At 40.1% G+C, this 13,410-nt stretch overlaps 1 protein-coding gene across 4 annotated transcripts in view; it reads right to left on the bottom strand.

Moving 5' to 3' along the window:
- The window catches only part of LOC137038882 (IQ motif and SEC7 domain-containing protein 1), a 123,965-nt gene extending 118,072 nt beyond the window's left edge, over positions 1-5,893 (bottom strand). For 2 of the 4 annotated variants that reach the window (XM_067413880.1, XM_067413882.1), the window contains exon 1: positions 3,297-5,888. In XM_067413880.1, coding sequence (XP_067269981.1) covers positions 3,297-3,793 — 497 coding nt within the window. In that variant the 5' untranslated portion in view covers positions 3,794-5,888. Of the gene's footprint in view, positions 1-3,296 lie in introns of all 4 variants that reach the window. The other 2 variants (XM_067413881.1, XM_067413887.1) reach the window with 2 other exon arrangements.
- Between the last annotated feature and the right edge of the window lie 7,517 nt (positions 5,894-13,410).

The raw sequence follows: 13,410 nt of genomic DNA, 5'->3' as shown, positions 1-13,410 counted from the left end.
GATGTGGATCTGGCTTGTCAGGCTAGTAAAACATGGTACTCGCGGTAAATCAAAGAAAAGATTTAAACAATAAGACTGTGTTGCGCTTTATAACAATGATTAGTTTTCTGTCGATAAATGTATCCAAAGAGTTGCTCATCTTTCTAATAAAACACACAATATATTAATGTCTTTTGTTGTTTCCATGGTTTCTACTAAATACGGAAATGGAGGGTATCACAGGAATGACACCATTGATAAGTAATGCACGGACATTCCGTGTCCTGGTTAAAAATCACTATTTTTCTCTGGATTTAAACATTCGTGTAAATGTTTGGGATAATGTAAGCACACAAGTCAACAAATATAATATTGTTCTAGTGTTTTTGGATATTTTTTTCCGAATCGTACAAATTTCGCCTGTGCGAAAATGCATTTATTATTTAATCGCAAACAATATACTAAAGATTCATGGATTTACAGTCTCACTGAGAGAGATTACTCACTGATTTAGTTGCACCCAACAGTGACTATAATATTTTGCTTTCGTTCACCACAAAATTTTGTTCACTGATTTGAGTCACTAGTAGATTTAATTAAAAGTTTAATGAAAATCACCACCCCTAACAAATACTACAGTTAAAACATGACTGCTATGCAAGAATAAGTGAAGTACACTACCTGCCCTCAAGGAAAAAAGAAACAAGTCTCAGATAAGAAGGAAAGCACTCAAATTATCAGAGGGCATTCAGGTTTCTCTTCATCGGAAATCAGGGCAAGAGAAACAAATATAAGGGCTGTGCATTTCAGAGAAGCAAAACCTAGAAAGTGAGCAACACAAAAAGGGTGCAGTGTATTCTGCAGCCTCTTTCGCTCTCTTTCTGACTTCATGCTTCGCTCTCCCACACAAGTTGATCCACAATCTGACTCTGCGCTGAATTTTAATCACAACCTCTCCTACACAGTGGCCCGATCATACATACAAAATGAATCTCCACACCACACTAGCCACCTGCCTTAAAAACTAGGAGATGCTGTACTGCAGTGCTCGACACTGATCCAATCCACCTAATGTTAATCTGCACACTCTCAAGCACGAATCTGTATGCATCGCATGCTGCGATGAAGCCGGCTCAAGTGCACACTACAGGCGGGAGTGATCAGAGGTGCAATGGAGAGGTCGATTCCTCAGCAATGCAGGGAGGGAGACAAACAGTCAAACTGTCAGCAGCACAAGGAGTGGCCGACTACACCTCTTTCTAGATTTATATGAAGTCTATTGACACAGCAAAGGCTACTGGCTACTGACAGCTTAGATCAATGTGGAAATCTTTTAGGGACCCTCCAACACTTTTTTTAAATGGATGGACAGCCTTATTTCCACAGGTTCATAGCTTAACGCTTTGTTTACAGTTAAACTTCCTGGAACTTCCTTATTCTCCAGAAATCTTCACCGGTGTGGTCCAATGTTTCAATATCAAAGAGGTTATTACATTTGTGACAGATTTAGCATGCTAATACAATTGCAGGATCCCGTGACATTAGCCTGTCGCTCTGCCAAAGACCCAGCAGCACAAGTCTGTCCACATAAGAGTCTGTTGGCTTATGTAATAATGTTCAGGCTCGATGGCACAGCCAGCTGCCTGTCCGATGGCCTGGAAACAGCCCTATTGTGACAGACTGTTGCACTCAATTTCAGTTTTGTAAGACAGACAGAGTACAAACAGGAGAAATACCCTCTGTAAAGGTGCCTTCTTAGTTCTGCGCCAACATTACTAGTGTAATCTACAGTAAATGCTTCCAAAACACTAGTGTAAAATGTAAAACATAGCGTACACAAATAGTCAAAAGTATGTGTAGTTCAAATCTTCACCCAGTGTCAGTGAATTACAGTGCACGCAGCAGTGTCCAGCTTTAAAGGATAGTTCAATCAAAAATTCTGTCATCATTTACACACTCATGTTTTTCCAAACCTGTATGACTGTATTTATGCAGGAAACAAAAGATATTTTAAAGAGTTTCAACTGTCCGTACAAGAAGTATCAATGGGGTCCAAAAGGACACTCATTTCATGAAAATAAAAACCCTCATTTTTAAATATTTTTTGGGTCCCATTTTTGATGGCATGTCATATTTAGTAATATTATTGTTTTGACTACACTGACACTCAGTTGAGAACCAAACTTCTGTAGAACTACTTTAAAACTATTTGTTTCATAATTGATACATTCTACAATATCAAGACCGTTACTGTAACTGACTCACAGAGGTGGACAGTAACTAAGTACATTTACTTGAGTACTGTACTTAAGTACACTTTTTGAGTATCTGGACTTTACTGGAGTATTATTTTTTTCTGGAAACTGATGACTTTTACTTCACTACATTTTAAAGACAAATATCGTACTTTTTACTCCACTGCATTTCTATAGAAAGAGAAGAGTAAAGTTGGGAGAATATCAGATGTGTATTGGTGGATTGGATCCGAGATTTCGGCCTTGAAGTGACAGCAGCTTTGTAAAGAGCTTTGTAACTTTATATACAAGTATTTAAATTAGTTTAAGTTAGTCGCATGCTAGTACATCAGATGGACCATCACTGAATGATGACAGTGTGCAATTATACAACAATAATAAAATAATGCATTGGCATAAAAAAGGACATTTACTTTGATACTAAAGTAATTTTGAAAACAAATACTTCTGTACTTTTACTTGAGTAAAAATCAGTTTTTGCAACTTTCACTTGTAACAGAGTAATATTTGACCAGTAGTACTTTTACTTTTACTCAAGTAATAGAGTTGTATACTTTGTCCACCTCTGCTGACTCAAGCTGATTAAGACACAATTGTCTTCTGTAGAGCCGCTTATAGCTGAATTAAACTACTTTCATAATTGATTAACTTTAGTTTAGTTAACTGAATCATCACTAAACCAACTTGAGCTAAACAATGACACTGTGACACACTTTAGATATGATTTACAGCAGAATTTGAATTGTCTAATATTAATGGAAGTTTGCATCATTGAATCTGTTATTTTCCTGTTTATTACTGTGAAGTTGCTTTGAAACAAAGTTTGACTTAACAATGACAGAATCTTTTTTTAGTGAACTATTCCTTTAAAATATACAGATTACTACAAACTGTAGTCTATTTACAGGAGGTCACACTCGCACAACCAACATCTTAAATGGTTTTTGCATGTGAACACACGCTATTGATTGACAGTTTTCCAAACAGCCAGCATGGAGGCTGTGGAGACTGTACAGTAGACCCTTAGCTATGCAGTAAAAGAGCCCTTAGGCCTGTACTTACTGTCTCTGCAGAGAGCTTCCCAAACTGGTCGCAGCGCCATCTCTTTCTCGTTCCCTGTCTCGGTCCCTTTCTCTCTCCGTGGAATTGGGTCCAGCTGAAAGGCTCTGGCCAAGCCTTGTGTGCGTGTTGGCATTGACACGGCGATCCCGTGGTGGAACGGGTGGAGGTGGGGGCGGGGGCGCAGGAGCAGGGATGGGTATTGGGATGGGCCCGCTGTTGTGGCTCAAATTGGCATACACAGCGGTGGAGGTTGCAGCGTGGGACGTTGGTGGCTGGACAGGGTGGATGGGAGGTGGAGGTGGGGGTGGGCAGGGCTTTCGGTCCAACCTCAGGTCTTTATTCTCCTGGCTGAGTCTGTCCAGCTGCACTTCCAGTTCCTCGATGCGCCGCCGTTGAGTTTCCAGAAGCTTCTGTTGGCTTTCGATAATGTTATTGAGCTCCAGCAGGTACTCCACTGCCCGGTTAGGGCTCTCTGGGCTGCCCTGGCCAGCATCCATGCTGACGGACACCTGCACGACAGTCACCGTCTGCTGGGACAAGCTTCTGGGATCACCCTGTAGGAGGAAGCTCTCCCCCCCACGTGGAGTGGGTGGGGGGGAGAGACGGAAATGTGTTGGAGTTAGAGTTGGTTTACCAGGGTAAAATAGTCAGTGGTTTTAATCTGAGATTCCCTCAAAGTTAGATTCAGCTTCGGAAATCACAGTACTGCAAAGAGATGAGGGAATTCCAAATTTGAAATTTGTATTCACATATAAGGGATGATGATGATAAAGAGAGTATTTTGTTCACTTGTTTATGATGGGTGTGGGCATGAGTTTGTGTAAGTGTGCATTGCTATTCTTCTGTCAAGAGTGTCATTTTTTTCAACTGACACCAAGGAATCATGGAATTGAGACTGAAGTCAGTTTGCGGAAATTCATTTCATCAGTCATTCAGCTATATTTACTCTCAGTAGGTAATAAAAAAATCAAGAAGAAAAAAAACTAACTCGGCAGTCATAGAACATTCCCAGCACCTCAAGTCCAAGGTAAGGATGCGCCGCAAAAAGCCAAGTCAGCAAATATCCATTAAACAGGAAGGAAAGCAGATTTCCTTTTCGTCCATTTCTCTGGTGCACATCCTCTTCCGTTTCTCTTTGAAATGTGGAGTTGAAGCACTGCAGCTGTTTCCTGGCTGGATATTCATGACTCATATTCCAGACTGAAGTGTTTGGGAGACATTTTCGTCAGGAGTCATTCTATTCCAGAGGCGACCAAGATGGAAAGGTGTAGAGATAGAGAGACAAAGGGAGAGGGAGAGAGAGAACAAGAGAGAGAGCGACTAAAGTTCTTCTGATAAATCCACTGCAATACTAAATTGGCTTCTGGGAGGTGTGCGCATGTCTTTCAGAACAACCCAATTCCCCCTTCCTTCTCTCTTATTTGCACCCTCATTACAATAGCAAAATCTGTTCATTCAAGCCATTAATATTGCTTGTCATTATACATTTAAGCCATCACCTGGATTCCCCACGAATGATGCATTTCAACGTTAAGTCCGTTCAATACAATATGTTGCTATTTAATAACATACCATTTCTTTGCAGCTTTATTGCATTATTTTTTAAACCCAAATCTCTCTTCAGTGTAAAATCATATAAATCATTAATGTTTCATCCACGCGTTTGTCGTCTACTCACGAGCGGTTTCACACTTATTGCCCAGACAGTCCTTGAAGACAATCGCGCGTCTCCAACGCGTAACGTTACAGCTGCCCGATAAAGACGAGATATGTAGAATGTGTCTAAAACGAAGACATCAAAGTCGTTTACATCTCCAAATTCGCCGTTCCAATTCAAGGAATCAGTGATTGTATGAGTTTAAACCGAGCAGATGTTTGTTGATTTTTGCCGCTGTTAGTCGCAACGCCGACCAACTGAAACAAAACCGAGAAGAAATACAATCCTTGCAGCAGGATGTCCACTGCCTGTCGAGTTTTATGTCGCTTTGTATAATCAGCGCGAAGGCGCTCAGGTCCCGAAACAGCTGAGACGCGCAATACAGCGTCCGCGTGCTCGTCCACAGTGTCAAGCCAATGCGCGCGAGATCATTAAATAACATCCATGCTGATGGAGCACAGCTGTCACTAACATTTTAAGACAATTTATAGAGATTGTGTTGCATGACAACCAATTAAATACCAAAAACTATCTTGTCTCCCCCAGTACACGACATATTCTCCAGCCTTATGCCACTGACTAAGGATATTCGCTAATGAATTAACTGCTCACATGTTGAACAGACGTGCATTTCTTCCTGATGCTCCCTGGACAGCCCTGCACCTGCCGCCCCTCGCCGCCATTCGGTTTCACCGCAGTGTCCACATGTGTCTCAATCGCTAGTTTCGCAGCATATCGATGATGCTCGGCGCCTCTCGCCGTGGTAACGGGTGCTGCAGGGGTTAAATTCATTTGAGTGAGTCAGAGAATATATTTTTCTTTTCAATCGAGGCTCTGACGTTGGTCCGAGCGTGTAGCGCTAGAGGAACATGCCGGGGAAACTGTGTCCCCGTGGTCGGCCATTTTGGAACGCAATAACACTCATTTCGACAGGAGAGTACCTCCTTGCGCTGAGCCAAAATGAGTGCAGTTTCACTCGCGCGCAATCTCTCTCTCTCTCTCTCTCTCTCTCTCTCTCTCTCTCTCTCTCTCTCTCTCTCTCTCTCTCTCTCTCTCTCTCTCTCTCTCTCTCTCTCTCTCTCTCTCTCTCGGCAGTGTGGTGCAGAAAAAGCAAGAATAGATTTACACACTGGGACAATGTTTCTCATTCAGTGCAGCTCAAATTTAAATTTCAGCCAGCAACAGGTAGCCTAAAACATTAATACATCGCCCAGCTAATGCGATTTGATGACAATGCCTAATATGAATATTTTAATTTTTGTTTTAATTTTCTACTGCAGCAAAAAAAAACGCGGACAAGTAGCTTTTGCCTTTTACAGCAGTTTTAGGACGTTTCATGTGCTGAATCACTCTCATGCTCTCTCACTCCTTTCAGCACCCACATTAAACCATCCTTTTTTTCCCTTACTTCCACCCACACGTACTGCCCTCTCTTTCTCTATCCGTGCCTTAGTCACAGAACTGTGTGCGAGTGAAAGGGATGTGCTAAGCACATGCAGGGAAAGGACAGACCACTAGTAGCCTATGTTGTGGTTTACTTTATCATTAGAGCTTAATTTATCTATTTAATAGCCTGCCACGGTCAGGGTAGATTCTGTAATGCTTCTATCAACAGTTTTGCAATAGAATCTACCAATACGATGCAGCACACTATGCGTAAGCTTGTGCTAGCTGTTATACAACCTAGAGTATGTCAATCTGCTCTCTAGTACAATATGTGTATTATCAAGGGGGGCAGTCATTTCAATGACTGTTTCATTGTCATTCCAGTGACAAATCCCCACAGTGCAAACTAGTGAGAATCACCTATGATGCTCAAATGCTATCAGCTTACATGGTTTTACTGGTCCTGGATGAATCTTCAGGAAAATGTGTTCACCATAAGAGTCTGCGCTCTACATGGGCGAATTGGGCACGCTTTGTTCATATAGAGCATATTGATATCCACCGTGTTTATGTAAGAGGGAAAAAAAATTGAGGGATGGAGAGAAATCCATTTAATTTCTTTACTCTCCCACACAGAATCCTTAATTATTCAGCTGCATAATTCTCTCTGCATATCTATCTATCTATCTATCTATCTATCTATCTATCTATCTATCTATCTATCTATCTATCTATCTATCTATCTATCCTTCAGCCCATTTGTCATCCATCCATCCATCCATCCATCCATCCATCCATCCATCCATCCATCCATCTCTCAAATCTCTGTCTGTCTCCCTCTTTTTTGTTATTCTGTTCCATTCTCTTATATCTTTCTTTGCTGTTTTATTTTCTCTTGTGCTCTTTTATGTCTCGACACCAGTCAGAAAGAGAAAGCTGGAGAACATTGTGAAGATCTAAGCTTCAAAACTACTGTCATGTTTTCAGCCCTCCCCATCTCTTCCTCTCTCTCCCCACAGGGCAACCACAGCGTTTGTTCTCTCACGCTGAGCTTTCCATTCCCTCTTAAATGCTTTAGGAACATTTCCTATTCTTTAAGTATTCATTCACAAGAAGCAGCGTGTTATATAAGGAGCTTCATCAACATGTCACATTGGTTTTACAGTTGATCTGATGTTTGCTCTACAGACTTTACAGAGCTGTGGTGGCTTCATGTGGTCTGGTCCAATTGTTGTCTCGTTCTGTCAGTGACATTAGCGCTTAGAAAGCAGTGACCATGCTCGATTAAACAAAGGGCAGGAGGGAGGATTGCACATGGACCAACAGTTGGTTTGTAAAACGGATAGTCACATTCCAATACCTTATATTGTCTGGCTGTCTGCCAAAACTATAAATGTAAATTTTATTTTTTCTACACTTAAAGCACTAAAGTCTGTCATTAAATGTTAGATAAAAAGAGATGAGTGGATGAGTGCATTTTTTGCATTTTCTTCAGGACTAATGGGATCTCAAGTCCTTCACTAATAAGGATAAACCGAAGCTGTGAATAGGGAAAAAATATTAATTTTAACACTGTGCTTCAAAATGAACCTTGCCACTGGTGTACAAACGTACACAATAACACAAACGTGTTATTGACGAATGACATATCAAAGTGATTTTTGTTGACAGAATGCACAGACATTAACAGTAGACAATAGATATGTCCGAAATCAAATACCCTACAAGTCTGCGAACAGTGTGCCATCTTAGAGTTCCATCTTAGAGGTAACATCATATTTATAATAAAAATATGATAATGATCATATAATACAAATATATTTAGTTGTTACAACGATAAAAATTTATTAAATTATTATGGGATCTCAGTTTTTTTCAGATTTACTTAAAAATTAGTTTCTGTATTTAAAAAAAATATTTGTATATTAACATTTTAATATTTACTGAACAATGGTTGATTATTTTATTAATCAAAATAAACAGAAAATACTGCAAACGTTGCTAGAGATTTTTTGAAGCATGGACATTTTTGCAAAATGAGCACTTTTTCTTAGGGTGTGCTTGTACCCTGATACAACTTATTTATATTTATAATAGCCTTTATTACCTTTTTTTAAATTGTGTATACGATTAATATGGTCTAAATAAAATATCATAAATATGACATATGTTATACAGTCCCTGACAAAAGTCTTGTTGCTTATCTATTTTCTAGAAATACCTGATATACCTGAATACCTGACTTTTAATTAATTCGTTGGTGTTAGAAATAGCTCATATGGAAAGCTAAAACCCTCCCAAATGATGTTTAATGCACTGAAATAAATAATTTTCATAGAAAAAATATTTATCATTTAATCAAGACAGAAAGGTCAAATTTTGGCAAGACAAAAGTTGTCGCCTATACAGAAATTGAACAAATTTACTGCAAATACAAAAATATGTCAGCAAATTAAGTTGTGGTGCTGTGAGATTCAAATTTAATATCTTGTATGACTTCCATGAGCTTGAAGGACTGCATCCATGCGGTTTGGCAAGGATTCATACAATTTATTGATGAAGTCATCAGGAATAGCTAAGAAAGCAGTCTTGCATGCCTCCCAGAGTTCATCAATATTCTTTGGTTTTGTCTTCCATGCGTCCTCTTTCATCCTACCCCACATATGCTCAATGATGTTCATGTCTGGTGACTGGGCTGGCCAATCCTGGAGCATCTTGATCTTCTTCGCCTTGAGGAACTTTGATGTGGAGATGGAAGTACGCGATGGAGCACCGCCCTGCTGCAGAATTTGGCCTCTTTTATGGTTGGGTATAAGAGGTAGCTAAGATTTCTTGGTATTTTAGACTATTGATGTTGCCTTCCGCCCTGCAGATCTCTCGCACACCCCCATACTGGATGTAACCCCAGACCAGGATTTTTCCGCCACCAAACTTCACTGTTTTCCGGGTGAATCTCGGATCCATTCTGGCTCCAGTAGGTCTCCTGCAATATTTGCGGTGACTGTGGTGTAATTCAACAGAAGATTCATCTGAAAAATCCACCTTCTGCCACTTTTCCAGCGTCCATCCTTTTAGCAGGTTGTGGGCCTTGGCAAATGCCACACGGTTTTTTAATTGTCTTTTGTTTAGTGCTGGCTTCTGGGCACTGATTCGACCATGGAGGCCATTTCGAGACAGAATCCGACAAACAGTTCTGGTTGACACAGGGACTTCATGTGACCAGGTCTCGTGGAGCTCTGCTGCAGTGGAAAATGGGCTGGCCTAGGATTTCCGAGCCAACAAACGGTCCTCTCGAGCAGTTGTCTTGCGGGGTCTGCCTGACCTGGGCTTGTCAAAAACGTCTCCAGTCTCTTCAAATCTTTTTTTTATCCTCTGTACTTGATGCTGAGACACATTGAAGGTGTCTGCCACATCAGCAGTGGATCTGGTCTTCAGCCTCTTGATAATCAAAACTTTAGTCTCAGGGTGAATCTTAGGCATGTTTGCAGAGGTCTAGTTGCAGTTGATGTGAAGGTCTAGTGTACTGGGGTTCTTTTTATACACACCTGAGACCTAATTTTGATCCATTATTAGTCACAGGTGAAGCTCATATGACAAGATGACAACACTTATGTCTTTGCAAAAATTGACTCAATGGGCTTTACCAAGCTGTGAATATTAGAATACTTTTTGAAAGTTTAGTTTTTCACTGAAACATTATCACAAAAGCTGGTGGGATTAAAATGAGCCATTTCTTTAAAAAAAAATCTTGATTAGAAATATATTTCAGCGGCACTTTAGGTCAATTTGTACACAAGCGACAAGACTTTTGTCAGGGACTGTAGATAATATAGTATTAACTTGTAAAATTGATTATAATCGGAAATCTATTTTGCAGGAGTTAAAGAGTGACAAACTGTCAGCAATATTCAGTAGCCTATAGCCAACAGTATGGCGATTTACCCGCTGGCATGCTGGAGCTTTGAATCCATGTTTGCACTGTTGAAACAAACAAACTAGGAATTTGCGGATCAACCACTGTCTGTATGTGGATTGTAGTTTGTACTACTAATATTCTTCGACATTCTTTAACTGCCGTCTCCACAGAGAGCGGACACCGCCGCAGACTTTGAGCGATGCTGCGGAGCGAGCAGGAAAACACGGAAAGGATTAGCGGAATTAGTGGATTTTTAGCGGAACCGAATGCTTTTATGGGAATCCTCTGAGGGTGAGGGAGGGAAGAGGGCAAGAGGGGCACCTTAGCCGATGAGGGCAAAGGGGCAGTGGCTCTAGCCACCGGGCTACCCCCCTGTGCACGGCCCTGCTCCTCAGCAAAGGTTAGTCTAGCCTTTTGATTCTTTCAGCTGATGAGAGGCTTGGTCACTGCAGAGTGAGCTTTCAGTCTGAATTCGCTTAAATGACAAGACACTGTATGGCAAAACAGATCCTTACTGTGTTCAGCTCTGAACTGGAGTAATTCCAGCTGCAGTGTTGAACCGATTCCACATTGAAAGTCTCTGCATTGTCCTGTCCTCTCGTGTATTGGCCTTGCGTACCTTTTTGGGTACTTGAATGAATTAGTGTCTTTGTAAAGCTTCAATATTATAGAAATTAAAGATTTGGAATGACCAACTTCTTTTGCAAAAGCTGAAAGGGTCATCCCTTTGGCCTTCATCTGGACAACCTGGTGTCGTAGGGTTTCAGTCAACTTAGAGTGGCTTGCCATCTTGCAAAATCAGTGAAAATTGGAAAGTTTGCTTCAAGTTAAATATGGTTTGCCAGATTATTACGGAAATTAGCACCAAGTGGCAGATTAACACCCAAAAGTTGAAGGTATCTGAAAGTGTTCTCTAATTTTGACCAGCGTTATTTTTCAATTGTCTTAAGTTGTATATACTGTACTTCAGACTTGATTGTGTTTGTGGGGTGCACTGTAACATGTGTTCATGCTTCGTTTTTTTTTTTTTTCCTATATTTTACCTATTGTTAACCGATCTGATGGTTTCTGGGTTCTATGAAGCCAGTCCCTCAAAAATACGCAATGGGCTCAGATTGGTTAGCTGGCCCAGCTGTTTTCTAATTCGCTAACCGCCTAGTGCACGTGTTTGTAGATCAGTATGTTATCACGGACTGTGGGTGGGTGCCGCCATTACATGTTTTCAATACTAACAGGGAGTCAGAGCCTGCTGGATTTACAACACAAGATCATCCACTTCAACTGATATATGTAATGTGAAATTACGTGGGGGAACCCGGTCGAAAATGGTTCTTAGTTGATCGGTAAAGTTTTCACGGGCTGTGGGCATCCACACCGCCATTATATGTTTAAACACTTTTTTAATCCTAGCATACTTTGCACTTCAAAACCATCCTCATTTCTTAAGTCCACCACCTGCCTGACTCTGACACACATACAATATCCAGGCCAACTGCATAATGTGCAACATATCAGAGACGCTGTAATGTACAGCCCTTGTGCACACGCCTCGCACTTAATCGCAGATAATAATTCATATGCTAGTGACACAAACCCTCCTCGTCCCATCTGAAGCAGCCTGTAGCTTGCTGATTAAAAAGGTCAACATGACATTTCCCTGGTGCTCAACATCCAGCCCTGTTCTGCTATGAGCAGCACACACACATTCACACCCCAGCAACGTCTGTTTCTTAGGCGTAGGTTATGTGCGCTCTAAGACTAAAAATAAAGATTATGTGATCTTTTGAATACATATCATTGAGACTTAGTCAGCTGAGAGATGTATAATGGATAAAGGACTCTGCTGGTCAAAAATGGCCAATTCTCAGTGATCTGAGTTTTGAGCCCAATATGCCGGGGAGAAATAGAGGAAGGGAGGGAGGATGAGGCACAGAGCCCCAGTTCACCCTCCCATTTCAGAGTTAACATGGTGTAAGGCATAGTGTATAATTAGTGAGAGCAATTAGAATAGAGAGAGAGAGGGTGAGAGAAGCCTTACTGTTATTCCCACAGGCCTGCTTGCTTCTAAAGAATAAAAAAAGTGATAATCATAGTTCATTCAAAATGTATTTTGATGAATGCTGCTTTGAGCAAGACTCAGTAGAGATACATAAGTTCTCTAAATTACATTTAGTTACATGATTGATTTGTGTTCATAAGTGTGAAGTACTGAAACTTTGATCTAGATATTGTGAATTAATGAACAGCTTTGTTCCAAAACCAGATAGATAGAGGTAACTATCATGATGTTCCAACATTAGAAGGTGACTATTTCATAAAACAATAATTTTTGGCCAAATTCAAGGCATTGTGGATATTTTAATATATATATTTTAAAATGTAAAAATGTAATTTAATTAAAATCATTGATAAAAAGAAAATAGTTAAATAAATAGTCAAAGTAAAATGCATTATTTCACCTACTGGATGATGTTTTTGTGCTACTAGGAATTAGAAATGAAAAGGGAAGACAATTACATTTTAAAGGATTTGTGTGAAAACAAACTTGGAAAAAGAACTGAGATTTGGGGAAAAAACCTAGATAAAAACGTTTGGGCCAAATGTGGAAGAAAGCGGTCACATCTCGCCTACATATGCAATGGTTAAGCACATGTGGGCCACATTTTCTCTATTTATTTTACTAGGGCTTTAGAATTGGAGAGAATTCCTTTTAGATCAACATTTTAATTGAGGTATATGGTCCAGAAAATAATATGTGGCATGGCTATATGGAATATGTTAACCTAAATGGTTAACATTTGGTTTATACTTAGACTAACAGATAATTCAATACAGATATTTCTGTTAATTCTGTTATTTCAGAAGCATTATTCTTAGAGTTATTATTACAGTTCACTAAAAGCCTTCCTTCCGCATTTTAGAACGAAGTTCCCTCGTCGTTTTTGAACAGGGTTTTGTTGAAATGACTGAAATAAGGTTTGTGCCATTTTATTCTATGACATAAAATACATCAGTACCCCACTCATGATTTTTTTTAAAAAGGCAGTTGCTAAAAAGTGGCTAAATGGAACTACAGAGGATATCTAGATTAAATGTCATCAAGCCAAAAGGTAAACTCAGTCCGCTTTGTTTCACTCTCTTTCATTATCTAGATA

This window comes from Pseudorasbora parva, chromosome 13 (assembly GCF_024679245.1).
Source record: "Pseudorasbora parva isolate DD20220531a chromosome 13, ASM2467924v1, whole genome shotgun sequence".
Taxonomy (NCBI): domain Eukaryota; kingdom Metazoa; phylum Chordata; class Actinopteri; order Cypriniformes; family Gobionidae; genus Pseudorasbora; species Pseudorasbora parva.
This window is presented reverse-complemented; position numbering and strand designations above follow the sequence as displayed.